This window comes from Panthera uncia (assembly GCF_023721935.1).
Source record: "Panthera uncia isolate 11264 chromosome A1 unlocalized genomic scaffold, Puncia_PCG_1.0 HiC_scaffold_17, whole genome shotgun sequence".
Taxonomy (NCBI): domain Eukaryota; kingdom Metazoa; phylum Chordata; class Mammalia; order Carnivora; family Felidae; genus Panthera; species Panthera uncia.
In genome coordinates, this window is record NW_026057577.1 from 51,341,092 (window position 1) to 51,358,152 (window position 17,061).

Consider the following 17,061-nt stretch of genomic DNA (forward strand, 5'->3'; position numbering starts at 1 on the left):
CATCTCAAACTTGTCCAAAACTGAACTGTCCTTACCACCCCTTCACCCTCTCAGTAACTGCAACTCTAACCTTACAACACCTCAACTGAAAACTGGGTCATTGGATCCTAACACCCATCTGCTCTGTTGGAGCAGAATCCAACAGATTCCAGAATCCAATCTTCTCACTAGCTGCACTGCCATACTATACTAGTCCAAACCACTAACATTCCTCCAAAAGTTATTAAAATGTTCAGCACTCCCACCAGATTTCAGCAGCGATCACTCAACCATTTCCTCACCCAGTCCCTGAAACACATCATTGTGTTTCCACCTCAGGACCTTAGCACTTGCAGTTCTCTGTCTGGGGAGGTCTTTCTCTAGGTATCAGCATGGTTAACTCCCTTTCTCATTCTGGTCATGGCTCAACCATCTTCTCAGCGAGGGTTCCTCTGACTAGACTATTTTAAGCTGCCACCCTTTCCCCCTTCCATGCTTAATTTCTATTGGCGCTATCGCCATTTGATACAGTATGCTTTTCTTGATAAATACCTTCATGGTAGAAGCAAAATTCCAGGAGGGCAAGGATTTGTTAGTTTTTCACTGCTATTTACTCAGTGCCTAGAACTGTCGCAGGCCCACAGCAGGTGCTCAATGATACTTGTTCCATGAACAGCAGGAGCAGCGGGGTCTTCCCAGAAAACCGTTGTCCAGCAAGGTTCTGGCCCAGCTGCTGCTGCTGCTGCTGCTGCTGCTATTAGAGTCATTCACGCCAACCTTTTAGAAATAATATAACAAAAATCAAGCTCGTCAGATCCTGGTAGACGGCGATCACTCTTCCCACCTCTTTGTGAGTAACCGCTGGAAATGGGGTAAGAGGACCTTCCTCGCACCCTAAGTCAGCTCCAGCTACGTGTCCGCCCACGAGGGTCCAGCACCAGCACCGGCTCGAAGCAACCGGAACGTTTCGTCCGTCGCCGCCGCGCACAGGGGAAGGATTTCCGCATCGTCCTTGGAGCGGACTGGGCGGGGCTTCCGGGTAGAGCGGCATTCTACGAGACCGGTGAGTCCGCGGCTAGAGCTCCTAGAGGAGCCAAGGTGGGCACCGGCTGTTTGGGGAGCGCGGCAGCTTGGAAGGCTTTCGCGTGCGGGCGCGGAGGCTGAATGGTTCCGAGCAGCCTCGTAGGGATTCGTGAGTGGGAGGGAGCGTATGGAGGGGGAGGAGGGCAACTTCCGTGTGGGAGCTGCAAAGAAGCGTGTGGGTCTGTAGTCCAGGGAATGGCTTTCCTTCCTTAAGGCAGAACGCGAGTTTTGGGAATTGTGGTCCTGGGTCCGAGTTTGACCTACCTCCAGCTATGTGACCTCGACAGAGTTTACCAGCCTTTTGACTCTTCGAGTTCCGAGTCTGAACACAGGGCAGTGATCACCCGTGCTTGGCTCGAAGCGCTTGGCAGAGTTAGGTGTGAGTAAAAGCTTCATAAATTGGGACGTTTGGTCCAGATCTCATTTGTTTTTAGAAGCATTCTGAGCTCATGTGCCTGGAATCACACCAACAGGCTTACCCTAGGAGAAATAGCTCTTCTGGGTTTGGATTCCCATGAAACGAATCAACTTTTGGAGATGCTGACCGAAGAGGTCACTAAGTACATCTTTTGCCAGGATGCATAACTTCTTTCTTTACGAATAACATGCATTATAAACATCCAGCTTCCCTTGGAATATCAGCAAATATCAGGGAGCTTAATACCTCTGTAATTTCCCATTGCACACAACTCTAAGTCCTTGTATCCAATGAGCCAGAAGTGTTCCTGTTTGCAGTCTTCTGCTTGTCAGTTCTGTTTCTCAGTTTTCAGAGAATTGAAAGTAGAAACTAAGAATAAGATAACAGTTTAAATATTGATAGGACGGTTGGAAATAGTGACATTTCTAAGAATTTGAGTTTGAAAACATCAAGAACACTATGTAAACTTTGATTTTTGTAATTCACAGTAATTCAGAAACTTTGATGGAGGATCAAAATGTTCAGTTTAGTCGCCATATGCTGTTTCTACATGGACCATTAAGTTTACAAGCACCAGCATAGTGTGTTAGAATAACACAAATGTTAGAATTAAGTCACTTGTCATTTCATGCAGTCTACCTAAGTTCATACTATAGTAGATCACCAGACTCCATGAAACAAGTAGATCTCTTCCAATGCCAGGGAGTGGTTTGTGACTTAAATGAGAGACATACAGAATTTTAGCAAATAATACCTGATAATAGCAGATGCCTCAGAAAGCACTGATGCCACAAAAGCAGTTTGCAACTTGTCAATAGATTTTAATTCCAGAAACCCATTTATAGATCAGTTCTTTAGATCTTAAAATGTATTTTTCTATAGTGTAAGTGGAGGGGCGCCTGGGTGACTTAGTGGATTAAATGTCCAAATTCCACTCAGGTCATGATCTGTCAGTTCATGAGTTCCATTCCCACCTGGGGCTCTGTGCTGACAGCTCAGAACCAGGAGCTTGCTTGGGGTTCTGTGTCTCCCTCTCTCTCTGCCCCTCTCCCGCTCACACTCTTTCTCTCTGAAAAATAAATAAACATTAAAAAATTTAAATATATATTATATATATATAATATATATAGTGTGAGTGGGGTGTAAGGTCTTGCATATGATCCTTATTACAGAAATTAATTTTTCCTCTGCCAGTGGTGGGATTTGTTTTGTCCTTAATGTCTTCTTGGCCCTTAGGATTCCTTTGATCTTTCATTTATGAAAGAAGGAAGCTGATAGTGAAAGTGTAGGGTAGGCATGGAGATTCCACTGGGGAGGAAGGGAGTGTAGAAGTGACTAGGATGTTTTATTACTTGGTTATGGTTAATAGATTACCCCCCTATTACCTGTTTTATCCCTGATTATTAAAGAAATACATGCTTATATGAAAAATACAAAAATATGGGGATGCCTGGGTGGCTCAGTCCATTAAGCATCCAACTCTTGACTTCGGCTGAGGTCATGAGCTCAGTTTGTAAGATTGAGTCCCGTGTCGGGCTCTGTGCTTTTAGCCCCCTCCATGCCCCTGCCCCCACTCGCGTGCATGTGCGCTCACTCTTTATTTTTTTCAATAGTTGAGATAATAATATAGTTTTAATATTGTGTCCTTTTTTGAATTTTGAGCCATAAGCCTTTACCATTTATAAATAATAAATTTCAGGAGTGCCTGGGTGGCTCAACTGGTTAAGCACCGACTTTGGCTCAGGCCATGATCTCATGGTTTGTGGGTTCAAGCCCACCATCGGGTTCTGTGCTGACGGCTTAGAGCCTGGAGCCTGCTTTGGATCCTGTGTTTCTGTCTCTCTCTGCCTCTCCCCTGCTCGTGCTCTGTCTCTCAAAAATAAAATGAACATTAAAAAAATTATAAATAACAAATTTCATTTTATTTTTTATTTATTTTTATTTTTTTAATTTTATTTTTTATTTTTTAAAATTTACACCCAAATTAGCATATAGTGCAACAGTGATTTCAGGAGTAGATTCCTTAGTGCCCCTTACCCATGTAGCCCATCCCCCCTCCCACAACCTCGCCAGTAACCCTCAGTTTGTTCTCTATATTTATGAGTCTCTTCTGTTTTGTCCCCCTCCCTGTTTTTATATTATTTTTGTTTCCCTTCCCTTATGTTCATCTGTTTTGTCTCTTAAAGTCCTCATATGAGTGAAGTCATATGATATTTGTCTTTCTCTGACTAATTTCGCTTAGCATAATACCCTCCAGTTACATCCACGTAGTTGCAAATGGCAAGATTTCATTCTTTCTGACTGCCAAGTAATACTCCATTGTGTATATATACCACATTTTCTTTATCCATTCATCCATCGATGGACATTTGGGCTCTTTCCACACTTTGGCTATTGTGGGTAGTGCTGCTATAAACATGGGGGTGCATGTGTCCCTTCAAAACAGCACACCTGTATCCCTTGGATAAATGCCTAGTAGTGCAATTGCTGGGTCGTAGGGTAATTCTATTTTTAGTTTTTTGAGAAAACTCCATACTGTTTTCCAGAGTGGCTGCACCAGCTTGCATTCCCATATTTATTTATTTTTAATATGATTTATTGTCAAATTGGCTAACATACAATGTGTAAAGTGTGCTCTTGGTTTTTGGGGTAAATTCCCATGGTTCATTGCTTACATACAACACCCAGTGCTCATCTCAGCAAGTGCCCTCCTCAGTGCCCATCACCCATTTTTCCCTCTCCCTTACCCCACCCCCCCGCATCAACCCTCAGTTTGTCCTCTGTATTTAAGAGTCTCTTATGGTTTCCCTTGGTTCCCCTCTGTTTGTGACTATTTTTTCCCCCTTCCCTTCCCTTCCCCCATGGCCTTCTGTTAAGTCTCTCAAGTTCCACATATGAGTGAAAACATATGATATCTGTCTTTCTCTGACTGACTTATTTCACTTCGCATAATACCCTCCCATTTCCATCCACATTGCTGCAAATGGCAGGATTTCATTCTTTCTCATTGCCAAGTAGTATTCCATTGTATATATAAACCACATCTTCTTTAGCCATTCATCAATGGATGGACATTTATGCTCTTTCCGTAATTTGGCTATTGTTGAAAGCGCTGCTATAAAAATGGTGGTACATGTGCCCCTATGAATCAGCACTCCTTTATCCTTTGGATAAATTCCTAGTAGTGCTATTGCTGGGTCATAGGGTAGTTTTATTTTTCGTTTTTTGAGGAACCTTCACACTGTTTTCCAGAGCGGCTACACCAAGTTACATTCCCAGCAACAGTGCAAGAGGTTTCCCGTTTCTTCACATCCTCACCAGCATCTGTCGTTTCTTGAGTTGTTCATTTTAGCCACTCTGACCGGTGTGAGGTGGTATCTCATTGTGGTTTTGATTTGTATGTCCTTGATAGTGATGTTGAGGATCTTTTCATCTGTCCGTTGGCCATCTGGATATCTTCTTTGGAAAAGTGTCTATTCGTGTCTTCTGCCTGTTTCTTCACTGGATTATTTGTTTTTTGCATGTTGAGTTTGGTAAGTTCTTTATAGATTTTGGATACTTACCCTTTATCTGGTATGTCATTTGCAAATATCTTTTCCTATTCCATAGGTTGCCTTTTAGTTTTGTTGATTGTTTCCTTTGCGGTGCAGAAGCTTTTTATCTTGATGAGGTCCCTATAGTTCATTTTTGCTTTTAATTCCCTTGCCTTTGGAGACGTGTTGAGCAAGAAATTGCTGTAGCTGAGGTCAAAGAGGTTGTTGCCTGTTTTCTCCTGTAGGGTTTTGATGGTTTCCTGTCTTGCATTTAGGTCGTTCATCCATTTTGAGTTTATTTTTGTGCATGGTGTAAGAAAGGGATCTTGTTTCATTCTTCTGCATGTTGCTGTCCATTCCTCCCAGCACCATTTCCTTAAGAGACCATCTTTTTTCCATTGGATACTGTTTTCCTGCTTTGTCCAAGATTAGTTGGTCATACATTTGCGGGTCCTATTCTGGGTTCTCTATTCTCTTCCATTGGCCTATGTGTCTGTTATTGTGCCAATACCATACTGTCTTGATAATTACAGCTTTGTAGTAGAGATTAAAGTCTGGGATTGTGATGCCTCTGCTTTGGTTTTCTTTTTCAACATTGCTTTGGCTATTCGGGGTCTTTTTTGGTTCCATACAAATTTTAGGATTGTTTGTTTTAGCTTTGATAAGAATGCCGGTGCAATTTTGATTGGGATTGCATTGAATGTGTAGACTGCTTTGGGTAATATTGACGTTAAATAATATGTATTCTTCCATGAGCATGGAATGTTTTTCCATTTCTTTGTGTCTTCTTCAATTTCCTTCATAAGTTTTCTATAGTTTTCAGCATACAGACCTTTTCATCTTTGGTTAGGTTTATTCCTAGGTATTTTACGGTTTTTGGTGTGATTGTAAATAGGATCGATTTCTTGATTTCTCTTTCTGTTGTTTGCTTGTTGGTGTATAGAAATGCAACTGATTTCTCTACATTGATTTTGTATCCTGTGACTTTGCCAAATTCGTGTATCAGTTCTAGCAGCTTTTTGGTGGAGTCTTTTGGGTTTTCCATGTAGAGTATCATGTTGTCTGCAAAAAAGTGAAAGTTTGACTTCTTTGCCAGTTTGGTTGTCTTTGGGTTAGGACTTCCGACGCTATGTTAAACAACAGTGATGAGAATGGACATCCCTGTCGTGTTCCTGATCTCAGGGGGAAAGCTTTCAGTTTTTCCCCATTGAGGATGATGTTAGCTGTGGGCTTTTCATATATAGCTTTTATAATATATAAGGTAATATAAGCATATATTAGGTATGTTCCTTCTATCCTGACTTTCTTGAGGGTTTTTATTAAGAAAGGATGCTGTAATTTTGTCAAATTCTTTTTCCACATCTATTGACAGGATCATATGGTTCTTATCCTTTCTTTTTAATGTGATGTATCACATTGATTGATTTGCATATATTGAACCAGCCTTGCAGCCCAGGAATGAATCCCACTTGATCATGGTGAATAGTTCTTTTGTATGCTGTTGAATTCGATTTGCTAGTATCTTGTTTAGAATTTTTGCATCCATGTTCATCAGGGATATTGGTCTGTAATTCTTTTTTGTGGGAGTCTCTGTCTGGTTTGGGAATCAGGTAACACTGGCTTCATAGAATGAGTACGGAAGCTTTCCTTCTGTTTCTATTTTTTGGAACAGCTTGAGAAGGATAGGTATTAACTCTGCTTTAAATGTTTGGTAGAATTCCCCTGGGAAGCCATCTGGCCCAGGACTCTTATTTGTTGGGAGATATTTGATAACTGTTTCAATTTCTTCGCTAGTTATGGGTCTGTTCAAATGTTCTGTTTCTTCCCGTTTGAGTTTTGGTACTGTGTGGATATCTAGGAATTTGTCCACTTCTTGCATGTTGTCTAGTTTATTGGCATATAATTTTTCATAGTATTCTCTGATAATTGCTTGTATTTCTGAGGGGTTGGTTGTGATAAGTCCAGTTTCATTCATGATTTTATCTATTTGGGTCCTCTCTCTTTTCTTTTCTTTCCTTTTCTTTTTGAAGTTTCTTTTTTTTTAATTTTTGGGTTTTTTTAATGTTTATTTATTGTTGAGGGAGAGAGAGACAGAGCATGAGCAGGGGAGGGGCAGAATTCAAAGCAGGCTCCAGGCTCTGAGCTGTCATCACAGAGCCCGATGTGGGGCTTGAACTCATGAACCGTGAGATCATGATCTGAGCCAAAGTTGGATGCCCAACCAACTGAGCCACCCAGGCGCCTCTCTCTTTTCTTTTTGTGAAGTCTGGTTAGGGGTTTATCAGTTTTATTTTTTCATAAAACCATCTCTTAGTTTCATTGATTTGTTCTACTTTTTTTTTATTTTTTTTTTGGATTCTATATTGTTTATTTCTGCTCTGATCTTTATTATGTCTTTTCTTCTGCTGGGCTTGGGTTTCTTTGCTGTTCTGCTTCTAGTTCCTTTAGGTGTGCTGTTAGATTTTGTATTTGGGATTTTTCTTGTTTGTTGAGATAGACCTGGATTGCAATGTATTTTCCTCTTAGGACTGCCTTTGCTGCATCCCAAAGAATTTGGACTGTCGTGTTTTCATTTTCATTTGTTTCCATATATTTTTTAATTTTTTCTTTAATTGCCTGGTTGACCCATTCATTCTTTAGTAGAATATTCTTTAACCTCCATGCATTTGGAGGTTTTCCAAACTTTTTCCTGTGGTTGATGTCAAGTTTCATAGCATTGTGATTTGAAAGTGTGCATGGTATGATCTCAATTCTTTTATATTTATTGAGGGCTGTTTTGTGACCCAGTATGTGATCTATCTTGGAGAATGTTCCATGTGCACTCAAGAACAATGTGTATTCTGCTGCTTTTGGATGAAAAGTTTTGAATATATCTGTTAAGTCCATCTGGTCCAGTGTATCATTCAGGGCCATTGTTTCTTTACTGATTTTCTGTTTAGATGATTTGTCCATTGTTGTTAAGTGGAGTATTAAAGTCCCTGCAATTATTACATTCTTATCAATAGGATTGCTTATGTTTGTGATTAATTGTTTTATATATTTGGGTGCTTTCATATTGGGTGCATAAACATCTATCATTGTTAGCTCTTGTTGATGGATAGACCCTGTAATAGTGATATAATGCCCTTCTTCATCTCTTGTTACAACCTTTAGTTTAAAATCTAGTTTGTCTGATATAAGTATGGCTGCTCCAGCTTTCTTTTGACTTCGAGTAGCATGGTAGATTGTTCTCCATACCCTCACTTTCAATCTGAAGGTGTCCTCAGGTCTACAATAGGTCTCTTGTAGACAGCAAATAGATGAGTCTTATTTTTTTATCCATTCTGATACCCTAGGTCTTTTGATTGGAGCATTTAGTCCATTTACATTCAGCATTATTATTGAAAGATAGGGATTTAGGGTCATTGTGTTATCTGTAGGTTTCATGCTTGTGGTGATGTCTCTCGTCCTTTGTAGTCTTTGCAACATTCCACTTACAGAGTTCCCCTTAGGATGTCTTGTAGGGCTGTTTTAGTGATGATGAACTCCTTCAGTTTTTGTCTGGAGAAACCTTTATCTCTCCTTCTATTCTGAATGACAGCCTTGCTGGATAAAGGATTCTTGGCTGCATATTTTTCCTATTCAGGACATTGAATATTTCCTGTCACTCCCTTCTGGCCTACCAAGTTTCAGTAGATAAGTCTGCTACTTCCCTTATGTGCTTACCCTTGTAGGTTAAGTCCTGTTTGTCCCTAGCTGCTTTCAGAATTCTCTCTTTATCTTTATACTTTGCCTGTTTCACTATGATATGTTGTGTAGAAGATCGATTCCTGTTATGTCTGAAGGGAGTTCTCTGTGCCTCCGGGATCTCAATGTCTGTTTCCTTCCCCAGATTGGGGAAGTTCTCAGCTATGATTTGTTGAAGTACACCTTCTGCCCCTTTTTCTCTCCCTTCTTCTTCTGGAACTCCTATGATATGGATATTATTACATTTACATTTTCATTGAATCACTTAGTTCTTTAATTCTCCCCTCGTGGTCTAGAGTTTTTTATCTCTCTTTTTCTCAGCTTCAACTTTTTCCATAATTTTATCTTCTATTTCACTTACTCTCCTCTCTGCATCTTCAGTCCTTGCTGTCACCACATCTAGTTTATTTTGCACCTCATTTACGGCATTTCTTAATTCATCTAAGAAATAGTTCCTTGATCTTTACAGCAATAGATTCTCTGCTGTCTTCTATGGTTTTTTCCAAGCCCAGTGATTAATCTTATGACTATTATTTTAAATTCTTGGTCAGATATATTGTTTATATCTGTTTTGGTCAGTTCTTTACCTGTCATTTTTTCCTGGAATTTCTTTTGAGCATAAGTCTTCCATTTCGTCATTAAGGCTAGTTTTTTGTCTCTTATGTGTTTTTTTTTTTTTTTTTTTTAATTTTTTTTAACGTTTATTTATTTTTGAGACAGGGAGAGACAGAGCATGAACGGGGGAGGGTCAGAGAGAGAGGGAGACACAGAATCTGAAACGGGCTCCAGGCTCTGAGCTGTCAGCACAGAGCCTGATGTGGGGCTTGAACTCACGGACTGCGAGATCATGACCTGAGCCGAAGCCGGATGCCTAACCGACTGAGCCACCCAGGCGCCCCTCTTATGTGTTTTAAAAGCTTGTTATGTGTCCTGCACCTGTGAGCACTACTGTATTAAAGAGTGGTGCTGCACTGTCCAGGGCCTGGCCGTTCAGGAGGTGTTTTTTGGAGTGTGTTACTTACTCTCTGTTGTTGTGACTGTGGTTTTTTTATGTTCCTACTCATAGTGATGTTTTGGGCCCTCCACCAGGTGTGCTTTGATTTGTTCGTTGAAGTATCCCTGGAGAAAAAACAAAACAAAACAAAAACAAAAAAACCACAAAACAACAACAACAACAAATATCAAAGGGGGGGGGGGTGGTGTTGGTGGAAGAGGCCTTATCCCATACAAAGAGAGAAACAACAGGGGCGGAGAAAAAGAAGAGAAAATAAAATTGACCAGTCAGAGAAACTATATGGGTTAATCCAGAGAGAGAGGGAGGAAAACAAAAAAGGAGATATAGAACAAGTATAAAGAGAATAGATCAAATATGTCTGCTTAATCAAAAAGAATGAAATCCTGCCATTTGCAACTGCATGGATGGAACTGGAGGGTATTATGCTAAGTGAAATTAGAGAAAGACAAATATCATATGACTTCACTCATATGAGGACTTTAAGACACAAAATAGATGAACATAAGGGAAGGGAAACAAAATAATATAAAAACAGGGAGGGAGACAAAACAGAAGAGACTCTTAAATATAGAGAACAAACAGAGGGTTACTTGAAGGGTTGTGGGAGGGGGGGTGGGCTAAATGGGTAAGGGGCATTAAGGAATCTACTCCTGAAATCATTGTTTCACTATATGCTTACTAATTTGGATGTAAATTTTAAAAAATAAAAAATAAAACTTTAAAAGTAAGAAGGTAAAAAAAAAAAAAAATGCTTAAACAAAACAACAACCAGAATAACCAGACTAGAGGAGGGAAGAAATAAGAAGGAGAAAAGGAAGAAAAAAAATATATATAATAAGAATTGTCCAAGAATTAAATCAGAAAATGCAAAAACACTGAGTGCCTTGGAATCTCGGTGACAGCACTGGTCTGGAAGAGGGGCTGTCTGGTTCATCAGCACATCAGTTCTGCTCCAGTAGATAAGCAATTACCAGGCATGGAGGAGCGGGGTTTGGTGTAGGTGTGTCCTGCCTCCACCATGGGCCTGCTGTTGGTTCCCTGAGGCCCCACCTGTGGCCCTCCAGGTTGTCCCCGTGGGCCCCTGGAGATGGCTCTGTCACTCTGCAGCCGGGACTCTTGGAATTCAAAGTCCTTTGGTCTAAACACTGCTGTGTTTGACGGACAAGGGATCTTCGGGTCCCCCTCCTTCTCTGCCATGTTGGATCTGTCAATAAATTTCATTTTAAAACTTCTGATTATGATGGGCTGCCTGCCTGGCTCAGTCAATAGAGTATGTAACTCTTGATCTTGAGGTTGTGAGTTCCAGCCCCACACTGGGTGCAGAGCTTACTTAAAATAAATTTTTGATAATGAGAAAGTTCACACACACAAAAGTGGACAGGTAATACAGTGAATCACCATGAATCCGTCACTCAGCTATAATAACGATCATTTGCAGCTAATCTTGTTTCATCTACTCCTTCACTCACTTCCCCTAATTCTGTGGCCTTATCCTATGACACATCTATAATGCATTTTTGTTTTTAAAAATTGTAAAAAGATGCTTATCTCCATTGGTGCCAGATTTGTGCATAAATGTTTGTATTTTTTCCTAAGAATGGGAAAAGGTTTCATGAGAATTTTGTGAAGTATTTTCAACAACAATTAGTGAATAAATTGCTAAGAATTCAATGATCTTGCATTCTCCGTTTTTATTTATTTATTTTTTACTTTATATGTTTGCTTCCTTCTCTTTACTTTTCAAATTGAAATGTATGAATTTGGTGGCAAATATTTTTAGAAAATTCACGATCTAGTGATTTTTACAGGATATTGAATAATACATTTAAGAGAAGAAATGGATGATGAACCTGAAAGAACTAAGCGATGGGAAGGAGGCTATGAAAGGACATGGTGAGTAGGGCGTTCTTGTTCTCTTTCTCTTTTAAACATTGTTTCTCAGTGTTGTTGTATGGCTTTATCTCTCTTCCAGTGACTGTTTTTTTTTTTAATATTTATTTATTTTAAGTTAATTTATTTTGAGAGAGGGAGAGCTCAAGCATGAGTAAGGGAGGGGCAGAGAGAGAGGGAGACATAGAATCCCTGGCAGGCTGTCAGTGCAGAGCCCGACGCAGGACTTGAACTTACTAACCTGTGAGATTATGACCTGAGCCGAAATCAAGAGTCAGACACTTAACCAACTGAGCCAGGCACTCCTTGGTGATTGGTTTTTCTAACACATTTATTAAAATATATTTAACACATGTTTTCACCACCCCAGTAAGATCCTTCATGCCCATTTGTGATTAATTCCATTCGTACGTACCTCTAGCCCTAGGCAACTACTAATCTACTTTCTGTCTCTATGGATTCGCCATTTTAGATATTTCATATAAGTGTAATCATATAATATGTAGTCATTTATGTCTGGCTTCTTTCATATAACAATATTTTCAAGGTTCATCCATGTTGTAGCAGTAGCAATAATTCTTTCCTTTTTATTGCTGAATAGCATTATATTGTATACCATGTTTTTATTCCTCTATTCACCAGTTGATGGACATTTAGATTGATTACAACATTTGGTTTTACGAATAATGCCACTGTGAATGTTCATGTGCAAATATCTGTGCAGATACACATTTTCATTTCTTTTGGATTAATAAATTTTTAGCTTTTCTTTTCAAATGATTCATTATTCCTTATAGGGAGATTCTTAAAGAAGATGAATCAGGATCACTTAAAGCTACAATAGAAGATATTCTCTTCAAAGCAAAGAGAAAAAGGTATGTAAACTGTTTGTAAGTGTGTTATAAAAGGTAAAACTGACTCCTTTAAGTCTTTCTCTCCACCTATACCCACTCTTTAGTATTTCATTACAGCTGTGTTCCAGGGAAACTGACCTTTAAACTCTTGAATAGGGGGAAGGAACCAGCAACCTAGCATCTCAGCAGGGAATTGGGTCTTCAGGGACTATCCAAATGCCTGTAATTATGTGGATCCCATAAGTTAATAATTTATTTCACTAAAATTCTGGTTACTTGAAAAGTTATATTGATTTTCGGGGTAATAAAGGACATTCTATTAAAATGTTTGCATAATTTTAACAGAGTGTTTGAGCACCATGGACAGGTTCGACTTGGAATGGTATGTTAATTTTTTTATGTAATTTGTTTTATTATTTATTCATTTTAGAGAGAGAGCGAGTGGAGCCGGGGCAGAGAGAGAGGGAGACAGAGTATCCGAAGCGGGTTCTCCACTGACACAGAGAGCCCGTTATAGGGCTCGAACTCATGAACCGTGAGATCATGACCTGAGCCAAAGTCAGATGCTCAACCAACTGAGCCACCCAGGTGCCCCTATTTTTTTTTTTCTTTACCAGGACAGAACTAGCTGGGTTACAGAAACATTTTGTCTTGACAGAATAAACAATACTAAGTCAACAGACCTTTTAAAAGGATATATTAAAAATATAAGTTAAGAGGGCTCCCTGGGTGCCTCAATTGGTTGAGTGTCTGACTCTTGATTTCAGCTCAAGTCATAATCTCATGGGTTTGTGAGTTTGAGCCCCTCCTTGGGCGCCACCTTGGGCATGGAGCTTGCTTAACATTCTCCCTCTCCCTTTGCCCCTCTCCCCCGCTCGCCCGCACATACCCCCACTCTTAAAAAAAATAAAGTGTGTGTGTGTATGTGTGTGTGTGTGTATAATATGTAAATAGTAAATGACATTTTTATTTCTTGGTCAAAAATGTTTTTGAAAATTGTCTTCATTTTTGAATTGTCTACCTTTTTTTTGGTAGATGCGTCATCTTTATGTGGTAGTAGATGGATCAAGAACAATGGAAGACCAAGATTTAAAGCCAAATAGATTGACTTGTACTTTAAAGGTATAGTAAAATCATTCTTATTTATACTAAATGTGGGAAAGGACACTGAATTCTAAAATAAATTTTTTTTTTTACTATAATAGCTTTATTAAGATGGAATTCACATACCATAAAATTAACTTATTTCAAGTATACTGTTAAAGTTTTTTGTAAATTTACAGTTGTTCAACATTATTACCACAGTCAATTTTAGAGCATTTTTATTATTACTAAGAAAAAAAAAACCTGTACCATTTAACAGTCACCCCCTGTTTTCCCCCAATCCATCTCAGGCCGAGGCAACCACTAATGTGCTTTCTGTCTCTATAGATTTTCTTATTTGGAACATTTCATATAAATGGAAACATACAACATGTCATCTTTTGTGACTGACTTCTTTCACTTAGTATAATGTTTTCAAGATTCATCTGTGTTGTAGCATTTCAAGTACTTCATGTCTTTATTTTTGCAAACAATATTCCATTATATACAACACTGGGTTATTTCCACTTTTGGGGGGCTTTATGAATAATACTGCTGTGAACCTTCATGAACAGATTTTTATGTGGATCATCTTTTCTTTTCTAATGCTTAATTTTAGCCTGGGTGTTTTGTATTTCATGCACTTTTCCGTGACCTAAGAGAATAGCAACTGGGATGGAGTGTGTGCACGCAAGGAGGGAGCTCAGCTTGGGTGGCGTGCAGGCTGTGTTGGGTTTCTGGGGATCCGTTTTTCTCTTTTGAGATTATGTTGTCCTGTTTCTTGTTTACTCTTAACTAATGGGCAAGGGAGGGAGGGTGTAATGCATTTCCATGAGGAGATATTCTCATACTTTGAACTCTTCCCCCCAATTAAGCGTGAAGTTTGAATTGTTATCTTCTGACAAGGAAAGTCTGTTTTTGATTTCTTTCCCCATGCATTCATAATTTCTGGCAGAAGAGGGAAAAAATAAAAATACTTCTTCTCTTTAGTTTTTCCCAAAAGCAAGTGTATTGGTGAAATTTTGTGGGACTTGTATGAGTCATGAATGGGGCTTCAGAGGAGTAGGGTGAGGGAGAAGCCATTCTTCTTCAGAATCCTCTGCTCCATTTTTTGTACACAAGTTCTTAAAATTTACTAGATTCGATTTGTCCTTTACCTTCTCTTTTAGTGAATTTGTGTGCGCTTATTCCAATATTAGTCAGCTCTCTACAGTTTAATATCCACAGCATTCTCTCTTTAACATACTCCAATTGGAATGTTGTCTTCACGACTACATTTTAAAGGTCCACCATAACCTCCAGGATGTGAAATTCAGTGCCTTTTTATCTTTATCAGAAACTGAAACAGTTGACCACTTCTCCCAGAAAGGTGTCCCTCTTTTGTTTTTTGGTTTGTGTGTGTGTGTGTGTGTGTGTGTGTGTGTGTGTGTGTGTTTGTGTGTGCACGCGCGTGCTGTAAGTAAACTCTACCCCTGATTTGGGGCTCGAAGTCTTGACCCCGAGATCAAGAGTTGCACTCTCTAAGGACTGAGCTAGCTAGGTGCCCCACCCATTCTTCTTTTGACTTTGGTTATAGATAGTCTCTTGATTTGCTTCTCAGGCTCCTCTCCAATTTTCGAATGCTGGAGTGCCCTGGAACTTGGTCACTCTTTTTCTTTCTATCCTCTTCCCCTGAGTAAATATCGTACATTCCCATGAAGAAATTTTTTTAAAGAATGTAATTTTTTTTGAGTTATAAACTATAAGTAGAAGTGCTACCACATCATTTTGAAAAATGATACGCCAAAATGGCTAATTATTTATGCTCTTAATTTCTATCCTCCTACTCCAGTCAGCATCTTGCTTTGTCAGTCAGTTATCCCTTTTCCTTACTGAATTTTCACTGTCTCTGGACTTAATTCAAATCAGTCCCCTTAGCTTATAAACATATTCATATTATTCCTAATTTGTCAAAACCCATCCCCACTTCTGCTCATTCTCCTGTGTTTGGCTTCATTGGATCTTTCCATGTTTAGATTGTTTCTGTCTCACCATCTACCATTTTAAATTCAGGCTTATTTAGTGTTGTGATTTTTATTTTTAATATTTTTAAACTTATTCTCATTTAATGTTTTTACTAAGCATTTTTTAAAAATCATAAAGTGATGCTTGATAAATAGGTTTCACCAAACATGTTCTGTATGGTTATTATTTTGCCCTTAACTAGTGTTTTTGTTTTCTTTAAACAGTTGTTGGAATACTTCGTAGAAGAGTATTTTGATCAAAATCCCATTAGTCAGGTATGTAGATAAGTGATAGAATTCACAATTAGATTCCTGATATTACTGCCAATTATAATTTATTTTTAGAACATTGGGCATACATTCTGTGGATTATTAAGTGATCCAGATTGTGTACCAGTTTCTGGTACATTTGTCAATGAAAAGTAAGGTAACTCTAGAAATTAAATAATGTGCAGTGAAATCATAGCTAAATTTATGTCAAAAGCATCATGAGAAAAAATTTCTCTTATTTCTTTTGTAATTACTAATTTAGGTTATGTACATTCTTTTCAAGAAAAAATAAATTGTTAAATTAATGATCATTTTTGTTTTTATTTTGAGATTGGAATAATTGTAACAAAGAGTAAAAGAGCTGAAAAACTGACCGAACTCTCAGGTATGCATAAAATTACCTTCATAGGATTCAAGGACTTGGCTCTATTTACTCAACCTTGTTTGTAACCCTGTTTATAAGGTTGCCTAATAAGTAAAATGAAGACTTCTTTTATACTCTCATTGTGAAACACTTAATAAACCCTCCATTAAATCCTCCATTAAACTCTTGGTATTTAAGATGAACTGTTTTAAATTGAGTTCTGTACAGTAATGAATACTACTGCAGTGAATGTAAATGTTTAAGATTCATACAGTCTTATCTCGAAAGAATTAAGATAAAATTATTGTAACCATTCTAAAAATCCACTTAGTCTTAAAATTAATTTTTTAAAAGTTAAACCTCTAGGGGCGCCTAGGTGGCTCTGTCGGTTGGGCGACCTACTTCAACTCAGGTCATGATCTCACAGTTCGTGGGTTTGAGCCCCGTGTCGGGCTCTGTGCTGACAGCCCAGAGTCTGGAGTCTGCTTCAAATTCTGTGTCTCCCTCTCTCTCTCTGTCCCTCCCCTGCTCTCACTCTGTTTGTCTCTCAAAAATAAATAAACATTAAAAAAATTTTTTTTAATTTAAACCTCTAAAGAACAAAGAGTTTAAAAATTGAATTGTAGATATTGTTAATAACTCAGTTTTTCTGCTTATATGGCATGCCTAACTGAATTTTATCATCTTTTTTTTTTTAATTTTTTTTTTAACGTTTATTTATTTATTTATTTATTTTTAATTTTTTTTTATTTTAAATTTTTTTTTTTTTCAACGTTTTTTATTTATTTTTTTTTGGGACAGAGAGAGACAGAGCATGAACGGGGGAGGGGCAGAGAGAGAGGG

General features: G+C 38.5%; 1 protein-coding gene across 12 annotated transcripts in view; it reads left to right on the plus strand.

Annotated features, from left to right (window-relative positions):
• Positions 1 to 1,004: 1,004 nt before the first annotated feature.
• LOC125935709 (general transcription factor IIH subunit 2) overlaps positions 1,005 to 17,061 on the plus strand; it is a 134,295-nt gene continuing 118,238 nt past the window's right edge. For 10 of the 12 annotated variants that reach the window (XR_007461769.1, XM_049649571.1, XM_049649568.1 and 7 more), the window contains exons 1-7: positions 1,005 to 1,077; positions 11,563 to 11,647; positions 12,442 to 12,519; positions 12,844 to 12,880; positions 13,534 to 13,620; positions 15,810 to 15,860; positions 16,185 to 16,239. Coding sequence is in view for 11 of the 12 variants with exons in the window: in XM_049649571.1 (XP_049505528.1) it covers positions 11,592 to 11,647; positions 12,442 to 12,519; positions 12,844 to 12,880; positions 13,534 to 13,620; positions 15,810 to 15,860; positions 16,185 to 16,239 (364 nt within the window). In the remaining variant the exon portion in view is untranslated. Of the gene's footprint in view, positions 1,078 to 1,164; positions 1,440 to 11,562; positions 11,648 to 12,441; positions 12,520 to 12,843; positions 12,881 to 13,533; positions 13,621 to 15,809; positions 15,861 to 16,184; positions 16,240 to 17,061 lie in introns of those variants that run through there. The other 2 variants (XM_049649570.1, XM_049649569.1) reach the window with 2 other exon arrangements.